Source organism: Thunnus thynnus, chromosome 6, assembly GCF_963924715.1.
Source record: "Thunnus thynnus chromosome 6, fThuThy2.1, whole genome shotgun sequence".
NCBI lineage: Eukaryota > Metazoa > Chordata > Actinopteri > Scombriformes > Scombridae > Thunnus > Thunnus thynnus.
In genome coordinates, this window is record NC_089522.1 from 11690340 (window position 1) to 11713312 (window position 22973).

Below are 22973 nucleotides of genomic sequence, written 5' to 3' on the forward strand. Positions count from 1 at the left end.
GTAACTTATGGGCTGCACATAAAAGGACACACATTCGTACACAGACACAGTATTTTGGGAGGAAAGCATTTTTCTGTTCTTCTTCATCAATATCCGATGATATCCCTGATTTGGCTGGAACTGCCTCTGGGCTGTTCAACCAAATACACATATGGTATTCATGTACGTAAAAATTGTTTTCAGTGAAAAGACTTATCATAAAAATTGAAAATGTGTGAGATCAAGTGAAAACAAACATACATGCAAGTTCATGCTGTAATAGAAAAAGGCCATATTTTGCTTTTAAATGGATTTCAGTAAAGCAGCTGTAACACTGTGTTTATGTGTGTTTGCTCTTGTACATATACCTTTGTGAGGACCAATTTGAGTTTTTGTGCATAGACAGACAATAAAGAGAGTGAAACACAAAGTTCATCAAAATTGATGCCAAGCACCAGAACAATGACTTTGACTTCACTGCCTTTTACACTGTGTACACGCGGTCAGCATCTGTTCACTTCTTCCTTCCATGTCTTTTTATTACCCATGCAGCTCACTGAACCCTCATTACCCTTCCACCTTGACTCACCCCTTCCCTCTCCACCCTCTCTCTCATCATCTCCTTATATCTCTGACCTGCCTTCTACCTTCTGCATGCAACCCTGAAAATATTTTGTATTGCATTTCCATGAAGTCAGAAATTTTAAAAAGAAGGGTCAAAATAGATACAGCAAAGGCCGAGATCTTGACACTTCGTTCTTATTATGAGTCGAGCTGCCAGTATGTAGCTCAGTTTCTATTGAAAAGACCCCTCTTCCGCGTGAACACACATCTCTCAGACTATATGCCCCCAGGGTTTGTAACACAGGCTTCCTGTAGTAATAACTTAATACTAATAAACTGACTTAGATGTATAAAATTGGTGGGGTTTTCTGTAATGAATGACATTATATGCCTACATCTATTTTCCAAAACTACCAGTTTTGGGAATAACTGAGAATAACTGGCACTGTAGTTACTGTAATTCCACTAATTTTGGCGGTAACTAGTAATGTAACTACTTTTTCAAATTGAATAACGCAATTACAATTACTGAAATTTAAATGGGCTCGTTACTCGTTACTTGTCTCTTATGTGAAAATAGTGGACAGCTGCAGAGGACAGCAGACAAACGCACAAACAACACAAACACAACATCATCTGACCTTACCGTGTCTCAGAGCCACGTTAACATAAGCTTTGTCTCTAGAGTTATAACGTTATATATTGTAAATAACACCTGTTTCTGAACTCCCGCTGCTATTCCTGGTTTGAGTTGTGGATCTGCGGTAAAACCCAGAGTGGATTTTGACTTGTCTTTCTTTTATGTTTGTGAAACTGGATTGAATTTCATTTTACCGAGTGGATTGAACTCAGATTTTGGGACGAGTTACACTTTTGCGTTAAAAGTAACGCAAAACTTACTTTCCTTAGTAAGTAATTACTTTTTATATGCAGTAGTTGGTAAAGTAGCCTAATTACATTACCTTTTGAGAGAAGTAACTAGTAACTGTAACTTATTACTAAATTTCAGTAATCTGCCCAACACTAAAAACTACTAGATCATACCTTACAACTCCACAACTGCAGTCTTGCAAGTGGAGAAAGTGTGCATCACAAAAGTAAATTAAACGCCTCCAAGCATGTCAAATGTCAAATATCACAAGCTGAGTATTTTAAAAGGGGAAATTTTAGCTTTTTCATCTTTCATGTTCCCCTTCTGCCATTGTTTCCCCCTCATGTCTCTTCTTTGTTTTGCATTCATATTGTATCTGTCCTTCCTCATTCCTGAATCAATCTCCTTTTTATTATCAGTAGTTCACTGTGCCTTCATCAGCCCTATACTGTTTCTCTGTTTTCAAAATCTGGCTGTTTCAGCTCCCTGACTCATTCATGCCCTCCTTTTCCTGCCCTTCCTTTTCTGTTGGCTTTCTATTTGATTTTATTACATCTGAATTCTTCATCTATTTTTCTATCTTTCTTTTTATACATTTTCCTGTGTTTTAGTTTATTCTGTTTTCCCTTTGTCTTCTCCATTCTTTAAATGATCATCCTGTATTTGATTCTATAGGTTTTTATTGTTTGTTGGTTTTGTTTTTTATCTTGCCCTTTTCTTGTTGATTTATTGCCCTCTTGAGTCATTGAGAAACGGACCAATTTGTTGTCAGAGCAGTTGCCGTTGTAGCTCTGTGTAAATAGAAAAATAATGTTTATTTATTTATTTATTTAACCAGGAAGTTCTTGAGATTGAAATCTCTTTAATGAGGGAGACCTGGCCAAGACAGCACACCAGTTACAGTTTAAAGGTCCAGTGTATAGTATTTAGTGACATCTAAAAGAACAGACTTGGTAAAAACTGAATAGATTATTTATAAGTATATCTTAATTAGTGTCTAATCAGCTGAAAATAATAATTGTTGTGTTTTCGTTACCTTAGAAATAAGCCCTTTATGTCTACATGGGAGCAGGTCCCCCTCCACGGTGGCCACCATGTTGCATCACCACGTTTCTACAGTAGCGCAGAACGGACAAACCTAACACTGGCTCCAGTGAGGGCCTTACACGTTTTAGATTCAGTGGGCGACTACCGGAAATGCACCAGTTTTAAAATGAAGAAGAAGAACGGACCAAACATTTTGTGTTGTGAGAAGTTTTTGACACCAAAATCTGATAAATGGAGGATCATATTTATTTAGTAAAACACAAGAGCATGAAATGTCGTTGTCAAAGAAACGAAAACACAAAAAAGCTAAACGAAATCAGGACAAGAAACGGCATAAAATAAGGATAAACCCAGATGGAAATCCTTGATGAGAGAAATGTTTGCAGACTGACGCCGAAGTTTCCTGTTTACTGCTGGACAGGTAAGAGTGTAATGTATATTTATTTTGCCCCGTGCACACTTTAGCCTCAGTTTGTGCCTCTCACGGAGCTGGTGGTCGGACAAGAGACAACAGGGACGCAACATTGTGCTAATAAGCCAACGATTTATTCATTTTCTGTGGCAGTAAGACAACACATTGACTGATAACTAAGATATTTAGCGCTGGTGATGTGCTAAAGACAGTAAGTCAGAGTAATGAGTTAGTGTGAAAGATAAACTGAGGAGAAGTCTGCTCATCACCCAGTTAATACATCCTGTGGATATTTTTCACAGTGCTCCATGATTGTTTGCTCCTAATTTGTCATTTAGGAGCACATGTACACATTGGCGGGCAAAGTTAGCTTATAGTCCAACACAAGTTATGTTTTCCCCGTTTCAATGTTGAAAAACATGTAATTGCTACCAGAGTTTTAATTTTACATTTATCAGTCAGAAGTAGAATTTTTCTGTTATTTATTTTGGTGTGTTTATCCAGGCCAGCCAAGGCTCCTAGCATCTTAGGACGTAACATAATGTATTACAAGGGTTTGTGACTGTGTCATAAAGCACTTATTTTCTTGATGTTGCTGTCGTTTCTCCAGCTATGAGAGAGGTCCTGTAGCATCGATGCATGATATTGCCTTTATCTTCATCTAAAGTGACTGTGTAATAGGTCAGGGGTATTTCACCATGTGCCATTGATGGCTGGGAGTACATAGGTTTTCTTTACAACCAAAGGCAACAAAAGTTGATTTCACTGAATAGCTACTTGTCTCTGACTGAAAGTGTGTTAATCAATTAAATAATCTGATCTAGGCTGTTGTTGGGATGAAAATCTGCATGGAATAAGGTTGAACAGTTTCTGGTGAGCACATTAGATAGATTCACTATGTCTGTGACATTCACACCCGCCATATCAGCAGTATTGCAGACACAAGTCAGGAGAGGTCTGGGTAAGTGATACACATTTGTTTGCCTATGTAGCATATCAACTTACCCTGTAAGTCCTACTCTTGGTTAAATAGCACTATTTTCACATGTACAACTGTATAGAATGTATGAAATAGTAAATTAACTCTATGTGTAATGGTACTGTCTTTCACAGAAGCAGTTTTCCATGCAGCTGCTGCTCTACACACAGCTCCTGGAGCAGATGAGGAACAGCAGTGCCAGTGAATCGTGAGTGTTGTTCCTGCCATGAGAGCATCTTCATCCAGAGCAGTAAATTGAATACCTTTGGTGTGGTATCGGTCTGACCCTTGTCAGCTATTATATGTGCAGCAATTTGACTGCTGGAAGGTGATAAGTTTAATCACACTGCTTTTAGTGTTCAAACAGACTAATGATTTGATAGATTATTCTGTCTTTATCAGAATCACCTCTGAAGAACACAGAATAAGCTGTCAAAATGTTTGTTTGAACAGTAAAAGCTGCATGTTATCCTTTTATTATCCAGAAAAGGATGTCCAAAAACGTTTCTGTTAAATAAAATATGTTTTTATTACAAATGTCATTATTCTTAGTGTTGTTTTTTATATTTTTATTTTTTGGTTCAAACTAGTGAATTACAGTTAACATAACCTGAAGTGGCAATGTAAATTAATCCATAACATGTACTACATTTCCCTGTTCTGAGGATCAGTGGTATTCCAACTTCACTACTGTTTTATGTTACTTTAAAAATATAAATAATGACAACATAAATTAATGGTGGAAGTGGTAATGACAATATACTGACTGCAGGGAAATACTGTCCTTGTATAAGTATATATTAATATGTTTATCATTGCAATTATCACAGCACATCTGATGAATGTCTTTTATTTGGTAAACTTGCACATTTAAGTTGAACAAATGTGAATATATAAACAAAAAGTTTAATTATCCAGAAAATATATAAATATAACGTAAAAATGTATAGAACAAGTATAAAATAAATAAAATATCAGAAATGTAACAAATAAATATGAGATGATTTGATGCCTTGATGATGAACAGGCAGGTGTATGAGTACCTGAGATACTGTGTGGACGTTCCAGAGGACCTGGAGGGAAACTCAGTGGCCAGGTGTGAAACCAGTGTGATGTCTTTGGAAGACCAGGGAACTTGTCCCTGATCCTCCAAACACAGCAACTGGGGATGACAAGTCAGTTTCCCTGGCCTAAAGAGCCATGCTGTCAATAGACGAAATGTCTATAGGCAGCATAACAGTACTCCCGGTTGTCATCCCCAGGCTTCCTGGTTTGGCCTAATACCGTAATGTCCTCCCAGTACCACCTGTGAATGCATAAAAAGCATTTTCAAGACAGTACTGGGAGAAGTGCGGTATAATTATTACACAATCTGCAGGGTACTGGCCACAGCATTTCCTCTCCCAGTCCGTAGGCATGTCTGTACAGTTACTACAAGTACACCATGGTACCCCTGGCACTCAAGCAAACGGTGGGACACCATGCCTGCACTGATGTATCATCAAGGCATCAAAAATGAACCCTGGCTGCCTCTGAAACAGTTCACTGGTGAGCTGCCTGTGCTCCTCCAAGGTCATCTCTTCAAGAAGTTTCTTTCAGATAAGGCTTTATAGGTTATAAGTTTCATGATATGTTGGAAATATGGTAATGGTAGTGCAGAATATGGATTGTAGGCTGTCTGGTGTTCCCAAACATGTCTACAACAATAACATGATTTTTAAAAAAAGTCAAAATATTGCTGCTCGATACTGTTCCGATATAGTATTTATATAATCATTCTGTAATGTTGCTGATGTTTTCAGTAGCCTCTTTTATACAGAGAACCCGCATTATAGCCTTAAAGAGGATCCAAGGGGAGGACATTTCTCTTCGTTTGATAACGTTAAAAGTAAAGTTAGACTTTTCTGTCAGCTTCCCGACTCATTTTAAAAAGACGAGAGAAAGAGAGAGAGAGCAGCCGTGGTCGAGTGAGCTAGAGGGTGAATGAAGAGAGGGAGCGCTAGTAACGTTAGTGAGGAAGCTGGTAAATCAGATCGATAAACGTTATTTTCTGATTGTTTCACAGTGGTTAGCTTCTAAAGCACAAACACACCCACACACCTCTTCAACCCTGCAGCTGTGTGCTGCGCCGCCTGATTTCGGTCTGAATATGGGCTAAACAGAGTCACAAACCTCAGTCACTTTGGTCCCTTCGGAGGGTTTCCAGCCTCTTCCCCTGCTTCCGCGGTGCCGGTGTTTGCTCTCCTCTCTTGCCTGGCCCTGCCTGCAGCAGCACCGCTAACTCGCCCTCTTTCTCGCCCTCTTCCTCCTCCTCTAACCTCCGGTATTTGACTAGTTTCCACTCTTCTTCAATACAGCATGATGTTCATTTTGTAAATTATGGGCCCATTTAATTTAAATTTGACAATAAAGCAGGGTATGCTTTAGGGCGTGGCTACGTTGTGATTGACAAGTCGCTACCATGGCGACAACGTTGCTTACATAACGTAACCATAGGCCTAACTGCTGCTATTTCACCATGTGTTTTCAGTTTACTAAAGTTAATTGTAACATTGTGATCGCCTAGAAAAGTCTTGTTCAGCATTTGGTTTTAATAAAAGACCCATTAATGAGTTGGATGATCAGTTTTTCCGGTGAGTACATTTTGTTTTAATGGTTTTAGGCCTGTTTTTCGCTAGTGAAAATTAGCATTAGCATGATCACTGTTAACCATAGATTGTAAATGCACCGTGCTAACAGAGCTAGCAGCCAGCGGTATGGTCAGCTCAACCCTCTCATCCAAATATGGTCACTTCTGGCTCAAAAAAATCAAACATGGTGACGGCCAAATCCAAGGTGGTCATGGTCAAATCGCTAAACTCGAGGCTTCAAATCAACAGTTCGCAAACCAATGGGTGACATCACGGTGAGTACGTCCATATTTTTTACAGTCTATGGTCAGGATGTTACATATATATGTGGGGAGTTTACCCAACAAGTTCTTGTTCACAAAAATATATTTCATCAGGAGAGACTCAGTTTTTATAAGTGAATATAATTTATTGAACATGCATGATAGATGAAAGTGAGAAGTCTTTGGCGATTAGACCCCATCATGATGTCATTATATATAAAAGGGGAGGCGAAGGCAAGAGTAGAATAGGATATCCCCACGATGGAGTCTAGACACTGGTGGTGGTGATGAATAAAGGGGCACTGAGATCTTGATGGTGTAAGAGAAGCGGGCTTCTACTGATCTCGGACCTGGAGCTGAAGTGATGAAGTTGAGGAGAATGAGGTGGAAATCTTGGATGATGAGGAGAGGAGCAAGTTTCTGGATCTCAGGCATGGAGGTAGATGGGGTGGAGGAGGGTCATGGCGATTGCATTGAAATGACAGCTGACAGCGACAGAGAGAAGAACAGATTTAAAATTTGACAGCTAAGACGTGACTGACAGAAAGATTGTGGCAGAATCTGACAAGATAACTAAGAATAACGCCCCTAATCAGCTGATGCAAGAGCGGGAGAAACAGGGGAGAGAAAGAGAGGAATGGGTGACAGATAGTCTTCCTGCCTGAATTTATGCTAAGCTCCATGGGGTTGTCAACGTAGACTTAGTAGTGATGGCCAGTCTACCAATTCATAAAGCGTACAGTAATGAGTGCAGGAACCAGAGTTGGTTATAAATCGTAGTGCACTGTGAAGCACAGAATCTAAGAGGTGGAGTGTACAAGAGGCAGCATGCATGTAGACAACATCACCATAGTCCAAAACACAAAAAGATAACCTGCACAAGTTTATTCCTGGCTAACATGTTATAGTGAGCCTTGTTTCAAAAATAAAAACCAATCCTTAGTTTCAACCTCAAGATTTTCAATGTGTACTTTGAAATAAAGTTTGTCATCCAACCAAACACCTAAATATTAATATGATGACACTTTTTCAATTGAGCCCATTTAGAGTGTACAGATTTGTGTTACCCTGGGATTGGGAACAAGCCCTAGAAAAAGTCATGAATTTGGTTTTCTTTACATGAAGAACTAACTTGAGCCCATCTAGTGAGACTTGAAGCTATTGAAATACTGTCTGAAGCTCATTAATAGCTTGTTTCAGAGAAGGGGCAACTGATTATGTCACTGTGTCATCTGTGTAAAGGTGCAATTTAGCAGTTTGCAAGTCCTTCCCAATGTTGTTTATAGAAAATAAGATACGAGGTAGAATCAAACCTTGGGGGATTTGATTTTCCATGAATGTTTTGACTAAAATTTTAGTTTTTTGTATAATTTTCAATTTATTAGCAGTAGCAGAATTGTTTGTTTGAAATCAATTGATCAATTGGTACCTTTTAAAATAGCAGATGCGCTATTAAATTAGAATTTAATGAAAGCATTTCAAAGAAAAAACAATAACAAGATTTTTCCAAAAATGTATTATTATAATTAAAATATTTAATTTATGTATTTCTTTAATGTATTCAATATAATATTTGGAGTGGTAAATACTTATACAGTGGAACATGTTCACTACAGACAATGAGCACCAACAGATTTGCAGGATTTCAGATGTGATCCTGGTGTGTTTGATGTGGTGAAAAAAAGGGAGAGAAGACGAATTGTTCACTTCAGTTTTAAGACTTATGAATATTTGTTACTTGAGTCCAGACGCAGAAACATTGCCTGCAGGAATACGTTTACAGGAGAAAAGATAGACAATAGACCTTTTCCATGTTGAAACCGGAGAAAAGAGACTTATCAAACATTCCTGTGAAACCTTGCACCACTAAAGACAGAGACTATAGACGTCACTGGAGTAGAAAGCAATAGTGTTCATGAAAAACCGGATAAAGTAAAGAGAGCTCACAAACATGTAGCAACTGTTTTTATACTGTTTTGACACTATTTAGGTCTTTATTCTTTTTTAAAAATTCTCTGTTTGTCCATCTCCTGTTTTGTAGACACATTTCATGCTGCACATTTGTTTTGACAAAATTTACTTGTAATAACAAAGGGCAACAAACTAACACTAATGTTAGTTACTTCTGTGTTCTAGTTAAAACCACTGATGCTAAAGTCACTTTAAATAGGAAAATTCTGAAGTTGTCAGTCATTTACAGTTTTATTCAAGTCATACTGTTTTATGGTGCAAGCTGACAGTGGATATTCATACCTCACACTGCAGTTAACAAAACCACAATTTGCAACATGCAAGTGAGCGGCTCTACTAGTTTCACTGCTACTGTCTAGTGCCTCAAGCTGCCTAAACAAGGGGGGATCTATGTGAAGCAGACAGAGTTAAATATGAATAAAAATAAACAGAAAAGCAGCTTTTGTTTAAACACTATATTATTAAGGTTAATTAGCAACACTTATTGTTGTTCTTCTAAAGCCATCCAGTCTCGGACATTTGAAGGGGCATGTGTCTGCTGTACTTAATCATGGCACCAGCAGATGTACGATATTTATTTTAACAATGTAAATGCATATTTTTTTTCTCTAAAACTAAGAGTCTGTGACTTAACTGGAAATGTAGCCTACCAGCTACAGTCATATAAAAGTTCAAACAATGTGAAACCAAGAATGTAATTTTGTGTGGTGGGATCAGTGTCATGTACAGGGGACAGAAATGAGACAGGAGCATATGAGTAGCACATTGTGCGGCTCATTGCGAAACAACTTCCTTGTTGTGGGTTTGTGTGACTGATATGGTGAGGTGTGTGTGTGTCTGGTTGAGAGAGAGAGAGAGTTTGGGTTTGCATTGATGACAAATAGATCCATAAGAGAAGGCCACAGTGCCACCCAACCGTGAGCTTGCATGACTTTTTTGCAGACTTATAAATCTGTCTGTGTTTGTATCATTAGAGGAGTGTATATTTCATTTAGCCAAACCCTCTGGCTGGACTAGGACAAAAAATCAACCCTGACATTTTTGGCCCAGACCAGGCCCCCACAATCAGTCCAACACCACCCACCAGTACATCATCCTTTTGGTCTCCTTAAATATGCGTACTGTACTATTCCCCCAAACAACTACAAAGCTGAGTAGAAAGTGCTGTGGACAAGTGTGCCAGTGCAAGTGGACCAATGTATTCACTTACTCTTGACTGACTCCCTGGTGATCAGAGATGGCAGTTTTAACTACAGTTGACCTCTCACATGTGCACTGGTGCTCACACGCCTACCAAGTGAACATGCATGCTTACTGGACAACAGCACCAAACAGTTTGAACATACTGTAGGTGGAGAAAGGTCTGGAGTAGGCTACATGTAGGCCTGCATTACCCCACAGATAGTAATAACAGTAACCCATACAATATATATCATGACAATTACCACATACCTGAAAATAAACATAGGATAACTTTGTTGCCTGTTGTTAGAAATGAATTTTTTCCCCCCCATATTAGGCTAATACATAAGCAGGCACATATTTTAGAGCTACAAATGTAACCTATTATATAGCTTTTTTACATATCTTTATCAAGGGAACCCTTTTGCCCAATAATTTTAATAATATTATGATACGATATGGACCTAGGTCACTCACTGCTTAGCCAATGCTAATGCTCGCTAGTTAACATTAGAATAGTCAGCTGAAATTGTGACAGCATTAAGGAACTATGCTATGCTGACGGTCTCACTTTATGATAGCATTATGATTATGTTATCTTATCTTATTGTCATTGTCATTAATTGAATTAATCATCCTTTATCATCAAAATCATGGCATGGCACACATAGTACCTCCATGCACCCTTCTTGAGAGTCCTTGTTTCCCTGCATGCTACTCCCTGCTCACTGCTTCAACTACAGTCCCCTCCTGCTCACTCTGTTCCTCTGCTTTCCCATCACACGCCTGCTCCTCTTACTGGCAGAGGCCATGACCAGCCACCTCTCCTCCTTCCACCTGTTGCTGCATAATGGCGGGTACTGCTGTCACCGTAGACGTTGAAGCTACCGCTGCAGCCCACGCAGCAAACATATCTATGATTTTTGCTCATTTGGCAGCATCTGCATCTAGATTCTTCATTTTTTGGCCTGCAACTTGTCCATCTTGAGAATTGATAAAGGCACTCTCCTTCATCCACAGATGTTTGGCTCTGAGCCACAGCTCAGACACAAGAAAGACAGAGGACAGAGGGGGAGGGGTGGGGCCAGCCCAGTAAGAGATGTGATTGGGCCACTGCCCAGGACAATCAATTCAGGCACATAATCAAAAAACATTTGCACATCTTATGTTTAGATCCCTACTTCAGGAACAAGAAATATATCAGAAATATAGGGAATATGAAGCTTAGCGAAATTCAGTCAGGAAGACTATCTTCATGCTGCTCCATATTTTCTCTCTTTTTCACTCTGTTCCTGTTTTCAACCTACTTAACTGACTGAGGGCGTTCACACTTTCAGTCAAACCAATCAGATTTTTCCACAACCACTGTGAGCATCATCTTGTTGTTGTCAAAACGGTTCCCCTCTCTGCTACTGTTGTTTCATTTTAGTGTCAGATTGATGCAACCCTCCTCCGCCCCATTCACCTCAAGTGTTCTTCAGATCCAGTGTCCTTGGGTCCTTCCACTGAGCTCATCAGAGTCCTGCTCCACATTACATCCATCCAGATCTTCGGCCACCTTCACCACCACCACCAGTGTCTAGACTCCATCAGGGGGATATTCCTGTACAGCTCATGGCATCATGGAGGTCTAACTGCCCAAGACTTCTCACTTTCATCTATCATGCATGTTCAATAAATAATATTCACTTATAAAAACTGAGTCTCTCCTGATTGACATGTTTTTAAAGTTGTAGCACTTTGAGATTCACTCTGAATGAAAAGTGAAGTACAAATTAAATGCATTATTATTATTATTGGTGAGTCTTTAGGAATCACAATTTTTTGGACTCAGCACCTGGACATGAAAGATCAATCAATCAGTTTTTATTTATATAGCACCCAATCACAACAAAAGTCATCTCAGGGCACTTTTCACATAGAGGAGGTCTAGACCATACCCTTTAATGTGAGTGTGTTCATCACACTGATTGTATAAATGAACAGAAGAAAAATGTTTTCTGTGAAACCTCTAGAGCTCTTTATCATTTTTGAGGCAAACTAACTTAATCAGATTAAATCTTCAGTCAATTATGTTGCTGATAGAGGATTATACAGGTAGTTAAGAAAAAGTCATCAGAGGTCATGGAGTCATTAAATCAAAACAAAGAACTCAGCAAATGTCATGGCAGTTTGAGTTTCAGATATGCAGGTTGTCTCAGAGGCAGATATACACTCAGGTTGAGATGCTGTACAGGTTCAGAAAAGCTAGACGATAGACCTTTGCCAGGTTGAAACCGGAGAAAAGAGACTTATCAAACATTCCTGTGAAACCTTATCACTAAACACAGAGACTATAGACGTCACTGGAGTATGAATTTGCCGGCTGTGCAAATTAAAGAAAAGGTTGTGTTTAAACAAAAGCAGGATGTGATATAGAGATGAATGAATGTCATGTGATACAGCTGAGCTGAGCTGGTCAGATGAGCCACTTTCAAATGACTACATTTACTGTCCCTGTGGTGTCATATAACTTAACTGTCACATTGATAGCAGCAATAGGATTAATGATACATACATAATATGCAAACATACACATATGCAAACATACATACATGTGTACATCATATGCACACATGCAGTAAACTGACAAAAATGTGAGGGATGCACTGATATGAAAATTCTTGATACCAATAACAGATTGTTTACAAAAATATGTGCAGATACCAATACTGTTGGTTGGTCATTTATGCCTGTCTGTCCATTTGTCTTTCACCTGCCTAAACACAGTTCACCAAGGAACACAATTTCACTCAGGCTACACACTAACTTCCCACTACTGCTGCATTTATATAGTTTATGTTGTTTACAGCCTTCACAATAATCAAACTGTAAGCCAATTTGATTTTTGAAAATATGATTTCCAGCTATTTTGAAAAGATGATGGCAATGTAGCTGTAAAACTCAAACCAGCCTAAACAGACTATTTTGTGGCTACGATGAAATAAATATTTTAGAGCTGGTTAATACAACAGTTCTCATTATAGGTAGGCGATAACTCAATGGTATGATGGCCTAATGACAATACGAATATGAACATGGCTGTTGAAACTGTAGAAGTCATTACATCCCTCCTTAAATATTGTACTTAATTTGCAGTGAAGGGTTATTTCCTTGAAATTTTCCTGGAGTAGGCAAAGTTATAGACTACAGTGCCAATACACACACACACACACCTAGCAAGCCACAGGCCCATTCTGCCTTTTACACACACCTGCACACACACGCCTTTCTAGGTAACGTTAACGTTATTTCTGTGGCACATTAACTCACTCTTTTTCCATTGTGCCATTATAGTTACAGGTTTGGCTGCAACAATAATTATGAATACATACTATGAAAAAGTCACGTTTTACAATCTGCGACATACGGACAATATATCCTAACGTAACTTTATCACCTTAAATGCCTGGTGAACAAGCAAGCTAGCTTGCAAATTATGTAACGTTAGGCCAACGCTATTAACGTTAAATATTTTCCCAAAGTTGGAAGGTCTACGTTAACTAAACACAATTCACAATTTCAACTTTCCACATCCACCCAAGTCCGTTTACGTTTACAAAGGAGTTAAAAGTAGCGTCCTCACTTGAGGAAATAGCCAGGTGGAGTGAGAGGGATAAAATCAGTGACACGTTGCTTTCGATATGCAGTCTCTTGTAATGTCATTATGTATTTGTCAAGTATGACCATATCATGGATGTATGTACCATATCCCCGCTGATATTTGGGTGAAGGCTGGAGGAATGAATCCGGTGCTATGATTGGTCGAACTCTTCTTCTTCTATTGCTTTTCGGCAGGCTACAAGCTGCTGCCTCTTGCTGTTGGACTTGAGTACTGCACGTGCACAATTGAACCATAGATTTATGAGCTCATAGGCGTCACCAGCTTTTGCATAGTTTAGAGTGACAAATCATACCAGCGTACTTTGATGTCAAAATGCATACCTGCTACGCAAAATGCGTACAGGTTGGCAGGTCTGGATTCGTTTACAATGTAAACAGGCACAACCAACCTGACCTGAAAACAAGTTTTTCTCAAACTAAATTTCCAAAATTTATTCCAATTCCTGAAATGGCACATTGTTCCAGAGGATAAATTCCTCTTTTCTACTTTTAAGTTGCGGTGTGAAAGTAAGAAAAAAAAAAGTTATGACAAATTGGTGTAAATATTGATACCAAGATGTAGCCTGTTGTTATTGTCTAGGTGGAGTATTATATCTGCTTTAATTACAAAGTAAATATACTAAAATAGTAAAGGTTTTAAAAAAAACAAAAAACAGTAAATTAAAGCTGCAAGCAGCAATGAACGGGCCCTTGCACCTCCGTGCACGTCAGGCTACAGCGCAATCGAAGGGCTTCTGTCACGGCCATGTAGATGTCCTCCTACCCGGGCTGTTTTCAGACATTGCAAAAAGGAGATAAACATCACTCCCTTTGTCCACTATTTTGCCTGCTGCTGGGGCTGCTTCGTTGAAATATTGTAGGGGGCGTTGATGAGCCATTCTGCCACACCCATGCCTGCCACCTATACAATATTACAGATTTTAAGACCTGTCATGTGTGTGCAAAGTTTTGTGGGTTTTCAAGCATGTCTAGCCCCTTAAAAACAGCTTTGTACTTTGTGGCGAACAATGAGTTACCATGGCAACGGCTTTTGATGAAAACTCAAAAGCTTCAGGAGTTATCATTATCAAGTTCTTACACCTTGGCTGACCAAATTATGTGTTTCTGGCTAACCTGCTAGGAGTAGTTAGCAAAAGAGTGGCGTTTAAGACTTCCTGTTGCCAGTAGGTGGCGCTATGACTATGACTCAATATGAGCCTATCTTTGCTTTCAGACCGAGACCATTATCAAGCATGGGAAATGTGGAAAAGATCTGATCATGCAGAATCAAATTATGACACTTTGTTTGTTCATGGCGAAACATCAAAGTTTGCCGTATCGCCACGGCAAGGGTGTTCAGCGAAAACTCAAGATTTTGATAACTTTTAATCACAAAGGTCTTTAGATGACACTGACAAAATTTGAAGTTGGTGGGATTAAATCTCTAGGAGTTTGTTAAAATACAAAGCATGCAAATCACCAAAAATGGTCGCTTAATTCAAAATGGCCAACCTCCTGTTGGGTTTACGGTTGTGCATCTGGGAATGATACATGTGCGTACCGATTTCTGTGCATGTCTGTGTAACATGCTACAGGGGATACAGTTTAGGGGGCACTGTTGAGCCATTTTGCCACGCCCATGTTCGGGACCTATAAAATATCAAATTTTTCATCACTTCTGATGTATGTGCAATGTTTAACAACTTTTCGTGCATGTTTAGACCCTCAAAAATGCATTTGTTTTGGAAGAAGAATTCCTTTAGATCCAATGGCGCCTTCTCACCGCTTGGTGCTCGGGCCCTAAATATACACAGAAAAATACACATATCCACCAAGTTTCTCTTCTATACTAAAGAAATAGAGAAAAAATCTGTTCAGGGATATAAGTTATAACCGCTGTCGAACTACCTCTGACAGCATCACAATCAGGATGTAGAATAAAGGTTTCACAAATCAGAAACTGTGTTTTAAAGAGTCTCTGGAGTCTAGTCCAGATTTGACAGGTCTAAGTATAGTGGTTTTTGATCTGGACCTGGTCTAATGTGGTCTGGATGGGAGAAAATCAGTGAAATCGTCCCTTTTTGCATTTTCACAAATAGAATAAAGGTTTCACAAATCAGAAACTGTGTTTTATTGATTCTCTGGAGTCTTCATGATAATCTAGTCCAGATTTGACAGGTTCAAGTATAGTGGTTTTTGACCTGGACCTGGTCTAATGTGGTCTGGATCAGAGGGTTTGAGATCATTAAGAGAAAATACTACAGTAAAAATGTATAAAACTCAGGATTATGATACCCTTTGACATCTCCTGTCATACTGGAGTATTAGTTTGTTTAGACGTTTTAATACTGAGCAGATAAGACCACAGCAAATACGCAGAAATAGCAATAAGACTGAAATGCAGTTTACCATGAGTAAGGACAAAAAGAAAAATATGCTACAGTTAAAATGCTAAAAATGTAGGACAATTGCACTCTACTGATCATTCTCATTTCAATTTTCAGTTCATGAATTAGCTCGAAAATGACTGAATACCATCTACAGGCGTTATGCCACTTTTAAGGTGGACCGGAAAATTCCAATCGGAAGCTGTGAATCGGAAGCCAACTTCAGCCTTGTGTCTGGACTGTTGTCGCCCGCCAGCCTGTAACCTCACTCATTCCTCACATCATGCATCGCCCCATTCCTCATCCTGTGCCCATGTTTCAACTCAGGGATTTGTGAGTAACAATTAACCAGTGCACGTGCTATTTTGTTTTGTAGCTTGCATTTGCAAGTGAAGCGGCCATTGTTTTAGGTCTCTACGCCCCCGAGCAACAACTCAGGCCTGCAAACATTTTGTTTTGGTTTAAAGGACACTATTTTATTTTGGTTGCAGAGTGAGTGTGGGCCCTTTAGTTAGAAGCTTGGAAATTGATAAGATATAAAAAGGTCATAACTTCTGAGAAAGGTTTGAAAAGCAAAAGGGAAACACAACTAAGTTTTGTATAATATTTTTATACCCGTTTATTTTTATCAATTGGTTTAAATATTTGTTTTCATTAACTAAATTCATTATTTGCATTTAAAGTACTGTGTGTGTGTCATATTTATGTCATTAGGGTGTGATTTGAGTTTAAAAACAAGGACTAGTACTTAAAACCATAATTCTTAGTGGGATTTAAAATTAGTGACTCCTACTATACATTCCTGCTAAGTGGAGGCACCGCCGTATATTGTAGTTCATACTCATGTTAAAGTTTAAAAGCTGGTAATTCCATTTCGATTACACAGGTTAGCATGGCCAGCCACAGGTAAACGTACCCAGGGCCCCGCCCATAGTACTACAACACTCGTTAGACAGTTACTAACTAAACAGCTACACGAGACGGGTGTTACAGTAATTTTTGCCAATTCCTGCAATTTTACCACAAAACTATAACATAAAACTTTGCAAATTGCATCGCAATTTTGGGAAAAAACAATGCAAAATGAAGCATTTTTTATTACAACAATCATAAAAAAAACTCTGGAGGAACTACATATAGTATATCTGAGTCTGTTGTCCATCAGCTCACCATTATTTACTATATAGTCCTCGATTCAGAGTTAGTCAGATTACAGGACCTACTTATTCATGATTTGTTAATTATCAGGTTCCTTCTGATTTGTTCCTCACTCTTTTCTTTCAGGTTCCCATTATGTGCCATATAAATCTGGGAACATAGGACCCTAGGAATGTAGGAATTATTCTGGGCTGGGCTATATCTCAAATTAATTCAATTCAGTCAATTCAATCTAAAAGTAACATAGATGGTAGCTGGCTACTACAGCCACTTTGAGTCATGACAATCCTGTAGACAGAATTAGTCGTGCTTCATGTGCATCTAATGCAGTTTACAGGATCGTCATAACTCCAGGTGGCTAGCTGTCTCTGGATATCTTGTTGTGAATGTAATGGTTGCATCTATGAGAAGGACAGACTGAAAATGACTCTCAGTTTGTGTTTGTTGGTGAAGTATCACTACTGGTTATGAGAGTTGAAGCACTGTGAGTCGACTGAACAGTCTCCAGATTCTACTTTGTTCAGTCTTTTTCTGTCAGATGACACTGGCTAGCATCAGAGAAAAGAAATGCAAACAGCAGATTAATTAGTAAACAAACCTTTCTGCTCTGTCTGTGCTGAAACTGATTATTAAACTGGATGTGCTCAACGTTGAAGCATTTGGTATTGACAGTCAATAACTCTATGGGATCCACTGTGTTTTATATGTAATGATCATACTGTTCGTGCAGACCTATTATTATTCTTGCTGCTGTGTTAATAAAAATCAATACATGAATCAACCCCAAGCTTGAGAAAATAGAGATTTGATATTTTAGGCCATATCGCCCAGCATCACATCTGGTGAAAAGTGCATAATGTTTTTTGTAGGATTTGAAAGTCAAGGTCAACGCCTCCAACTTGACTTGGGACTTGTATCATGCATGATATAGCTATTTTATATCATATATGTTATACAGGTTGGGCAAAACATAAGGCACCGCCGTATATTGTAGCTCATACTCTGGTAATTCCATTTTGATTACACAGGTTAGCACGGCCAGCCACAGGTAAACGTACCCAGGGCCCCGCCCATAGAACTACAACACTTGTTAGACAGTTACTAACTAAACAGCTACATGAGACATAATGTTTTTTTTAGGATTTGAAAGTCAAGGTCGACGCCTCCAACTTGACTTGGGACTTGTATCATGCATGATATAGATATTTTATATCATATATGTTATACAGGTTGGGCAAAACATAAGGAAGGACTACAGCTGGTTGAGATTTAAATCAACACTTACAGAGTGTGAATTATTAGAAGCTTCACAAATAAAGTTTCATTTCTCATTTGATGACCATTTTGAGCATTTTTGGATATTTCTTGGCAACTGTTTGCTTTGACTTTGATCGCACACTTATTTATGAAGCTTTGACAGCCTTCATCTACTTGCTAGCTTACCTCGTATTTGTGTCTTCCTGTGGACAAGTTTATCAGGCAGCTTTTCAGCACCTGAAGGTCGGGAGGTTATCCAGAGGTAAGCAGAAGGAAGCAGTTCTCCTCTAATGAGGTTTGTCAGTAGCACATCCACTGAGGCTTCCTCTCTGATATCCCTCAAGGTGTCATTGTTGTCAAAGTCAAGAGGAAGTTCACAGGCGTCCAAACCATCCAGAACAAACAGAACTTTGAAATGTGCATAGCTAGAGATTACAGATTCTTTGGTTTCCTTGAAAAAATGATTTAGAAGTCCAAACAAACTGACTCTTTTCTCTTTTATCAAATTTAGCTCTGAGAATCTGAGAAGAAATATAATCTCTAGATCATCTTTGGCTTTGCCAAACACTGACATTGCTGACTTGATCACCCCGAAAAGTGAAGACTTATTGTCATTTTTAGCCCACTCTTGTGTGAACTTCTGTGCATGGAAGGATTTTCCAACACCATCTTCTCCAGTGGTCAGCACAGTTCTAACTTGTTGATCTTTTTTACATTTGAAGATTTCAGATATTGAATTCACTTGTGTCACTGATTTCACCACATTCCGTCCAGTTTTCTCTTCATCATTGACTTTTCCTCTTCTGTCTTCTTTTATGATGTGTTCTGTGTTTTTCTGGTCAGGATGATTCATGTCTTTCACTTGAGTCTTTTCTTGATAACTTTTCTTCAGGTTTGATACCAGCTGTTGCCGCCGCTTCAAGGTCTCTGAATAACCAAAACAAAGTTAAGCACATTATTGACGATTAAGGATAAATGCAGCATGAATCAATTATCTTTAACAATTATAAGTCAATGAATCTAATAGCCGATCAACAGAAAATTAATTCCCAACTATTCTGATAATCAATTAATTGTTTCAAGTAATTTTTAAAGAAAAAATTTGAATTCTCTTGTTTCATGTGAATATTTTGTGTTTTTTTTAGTCCTCTATGACAGTAAACTGAATATATTTTGGTTTTGGACTGTTGGTCAGGACAAAACAAAACATTTGAGTTTGCACATTGGGCTTTGGAAAATAGTGATCAACATTTTCATAATTTTCTGAAATTTTATATTCCAAACAACAAATCGATTAATCGAGAATATTCAACAAAAGATTATCAATAATCCAAATAATCATTTGCAGCCCTACATAAAAGTGATTGTTTTAGTAGGCCAAAATTTGTTTACAGTACAACAAAATAATACCAATTTAAGATTTTAAAGAAACCAATGTTTAAAAAAATATTTCACTCTTGGTTTCTAATGAAATTAATCTCAGTAAAGTTTATAAAATGTTTGAAATAATATTGCAATTTGTCATGTGTACCAGCATTTCTAATATTTATTTAATTTCATATTTCCCAGCCTGACCAAAACAATGACGATACAGATGACAAAATGTGAGTGATCAAAAAGAGAACGAGCCATATAAATATATTATTGTCACAGTTTCATACCTTGACATTCTGTCACTTTGTGAATATATTTCATAGGAATCTTGTCGACTCCTGAAGGTTGAGAGATGATCCAGAGACGAGCAGAGGGAAGCAAATTCCCCTTGATGAGGTTTGTTAGCAGCACATCCATCGAGGCTCGTTCTTTCATATCAAACAGGTCCTTGTTCTTTTTAAAGTCAAGAGGAAGTTTACATTCTTCCAAGCCATCAAGGACAAAGACTATTTCACATTTATCATAGTAACAAAGTACTGGTTGTTCGATGCTGGTGAGGAAATGGAGTAAATCTTCCATGCTTTGAACTTCATCTCTTTTTGAATTCAGCTCACTGAAATCGATTGGGACTATCAGATCTATGTTTTTGTTGGATTTCTCGTTTGCCCAGTCAACCATGAACAGCCTTGTTTGAAATGTTTTTCCAATGCCAGCCACTCCCCTTGTTAGCACTGTTCGCTCTTTGTTTTTCTTTAAAAGATGAATTATTGCATCGTATTTGATCTCTTTATCTTTATCTTTCATCTCGTACAGTTGTGAGTCAGTCTCATGTTGACCTGGTTCCACTTTATACTGACTGAGGATTTTCTTCTTCAGGTGAGCTGCAAGTTTGTGTTTGGCATCTTTCTCTAAAGTGAGAAAATATTGAGAAAATTATTCAGAGACTTCAAGAAGATAGTGATGACAGTAATTTTGCATTCTTGGGTAAAGTTAAAATGAAACAAACAAAAAATATATATATCTTTTATTATATTAATAAGAACATTTGGGTGACAAGATTCTGAAAAATCATAATGTAAATAATCGTTTTTCTGTTTATCTCTGATTTCTTCAATCTTACTAAAATAACACTGATATAACAATCAGGTAATCACTACCTGCGTTAACATGAGCTGTAACATATATATATATATATATATATATATATATATGCAGTATATACAGTACTGTGCAAAGGTTTTAGGCAATGTAGATGTTTAGATTCTTATCCATAATGTAATACCATCTGATTGGTTCCAAATTCGTTCTGCAGCTTGACAATGACCCATAATACAGCTGGAGTAATAAAGAACATCTTCAGTGACAAGAGGAACAAGGAGTCCTGCAACAGATGGTTTGGCCCCCACAGAACCCTGTTCTCAACATCATGGAGTCAGTGTGGGGACAGAAGCAACTGAGACACCTAAATCCACAGAAGAACTGTGGCAACTTCTCTAAGATGTTCGAAATAACCTACCTGCCAAGTACCTTGAAAAACTGTGTGCAGGTGCACCGAGGCAAGTTGGTGCTGCTTTAAAGGCAAAGTAAGGTCACACCAATTATTGATTTCATGTAGCTTTCTTCTGTTCACCGAACTTTGTATGAAGTTAATTGATAAATAAAAACTATTCATGGCATTATTTTTGAAAACATCCTCACTTTACTCTGAACTAAACCAGCTGATTCCTGAATGTTGCCTTAAATGTTGCCTGAAATGAGTTCAGTGAGTTTAAAACTAGGCTACATCTAAGACTATTTCAACCATGTCTGAAAAAGCCAATTTGGGCTCATTTGGTTTAGATCCTGTGATATATATTGCATGGGGCTGGCAGAGAGTACATTAGTAATTCCAAGTTCATTATCATTAATTCTGCAACATTTAGGGCACACAAAGTCCTCAGTAGCTACCAAGACACGAGTGAGCAACAAAACATAAACAACCTGATAATTGATGAATCACTAATAAGTAGTTCCTGATTCATGGTTTGTGATTAATTAACTAATTGTGATATTGTTTGCTTTCTAGGATGTTTTACTTTATTTGGGGGAAACACAAAAAGTAAGTAATGGTATGATAATCATGAAGTATTATCAAACAAAATAAACAAAACAAAACTTGCTTTATCAACAAAAATAACTCCTCATTTACAGTTAGCAAGGCTCTTCCATCATCAAAACAAGTCCCATGCCAGTTGACTGGAACAAAAGGCAAAACAGGATGTGACAGGGTTTATGTGAAATGTGGTCTTACAGTTGTAAGAGATTGCACTTTGTTTTTGTGCATACAATATGTGTTGAATTAATATTATTCAAAAAACATTTAAAGCACTTATTTTTACAGAAGACGTGGCCTATGTTTTCTATATTAGAATCACAGACTGCTTTGTAAAGCTAGATATGTCACTTATGGAGCTTAGTGTAAATTCAGGCAGGAAGACATTCCCACTCCTCTCTCTCTCGCTCCCTGTTTCGCCACATCATCTCCAGTGAGCATCACTGCAACGTAGGCTTCTATGCTGCAGCCAGCCTCCTCACTCAGCCTGCCCTCTACATCCTCCCAGCCTGAAGCTGCTCAGCACACCCTGGCCTCAGCCGTCCCTGCCCCATCCCTTGGAAGGAATTATATTCCACAAGCAGTTTATGTTTCTCCTCGGTTAAGGTCAAAAATCCTAAAAGGAAAAGATGTTAATCTGGTGAGCCTAATCCTGCCTTCCCCCGAGTGCGATAAATCTATTGCCACGGGCGATTACATTACTGCCGTACTTAAATCTGCAGACCCCTGTCTGAACCTGAGACCTATCTATCAGGGAGTTTCTTGTAGCTTTCGGCATTTACCAGGACATCATCTGCTCTGTCTACCCCGAGAGAAGACAAGAATTTGACTCATACCTGGCTCTAATTGGTGACCTTTATCTAAATTACGGGAGGAACATCTTCTATCTAAATCACAAAGCATTCTCAAGAAAAGTTGTATTCTACATTGCCCAATCTAACATTTGCCTGAACTGGGCCATCCTGGTCATAGAATTATTGTTCATGGTTGCCGGAGGCTCTCAAATGGTCTTCCAGGCCATACCGCTTTCCTCTGCCCCTCCGTGCCGTTTCAGCCTCCTCCCCCTACATCTTCGCCGGCTTGGCAGCGTCGCCGCAGTCGGCGCGTCACTGACACCCGCGGCCGACAATTTGCATCAATAGCATGCCCATTTGCAATAATTTCA

The 22973-nt window shown here is 38.5% G+C and overlaps 1 protein-coding gene across 2 annotated transcripts in view; it reads right to left on the minus strand.

Moving 5' to 3' along the window:
- LOC137184227 (uncharacterized) overlaps positions 1-22973 on the minus strand; it is a 65036-nt gene that overhangs the window by 25377 nt on the left and 16686 nt on the right. For both annotated transcript variants that reach the window (XM_067591694.1, XM_067591695.1), the window contains 2 exons: positions 20004-20624; positions 18529-19269 (listed from right to left, as the gene is read on the minus strand). In XM_067591694.1, the coding sequence (XP_067447795.1) occupies positions 18529-19269; positions 20004-20624 (1362 nt within the window). The remainder of the gene's footprint in view (positions 1-18528; positions 19270-20003; positions 20625-22973) is intronic.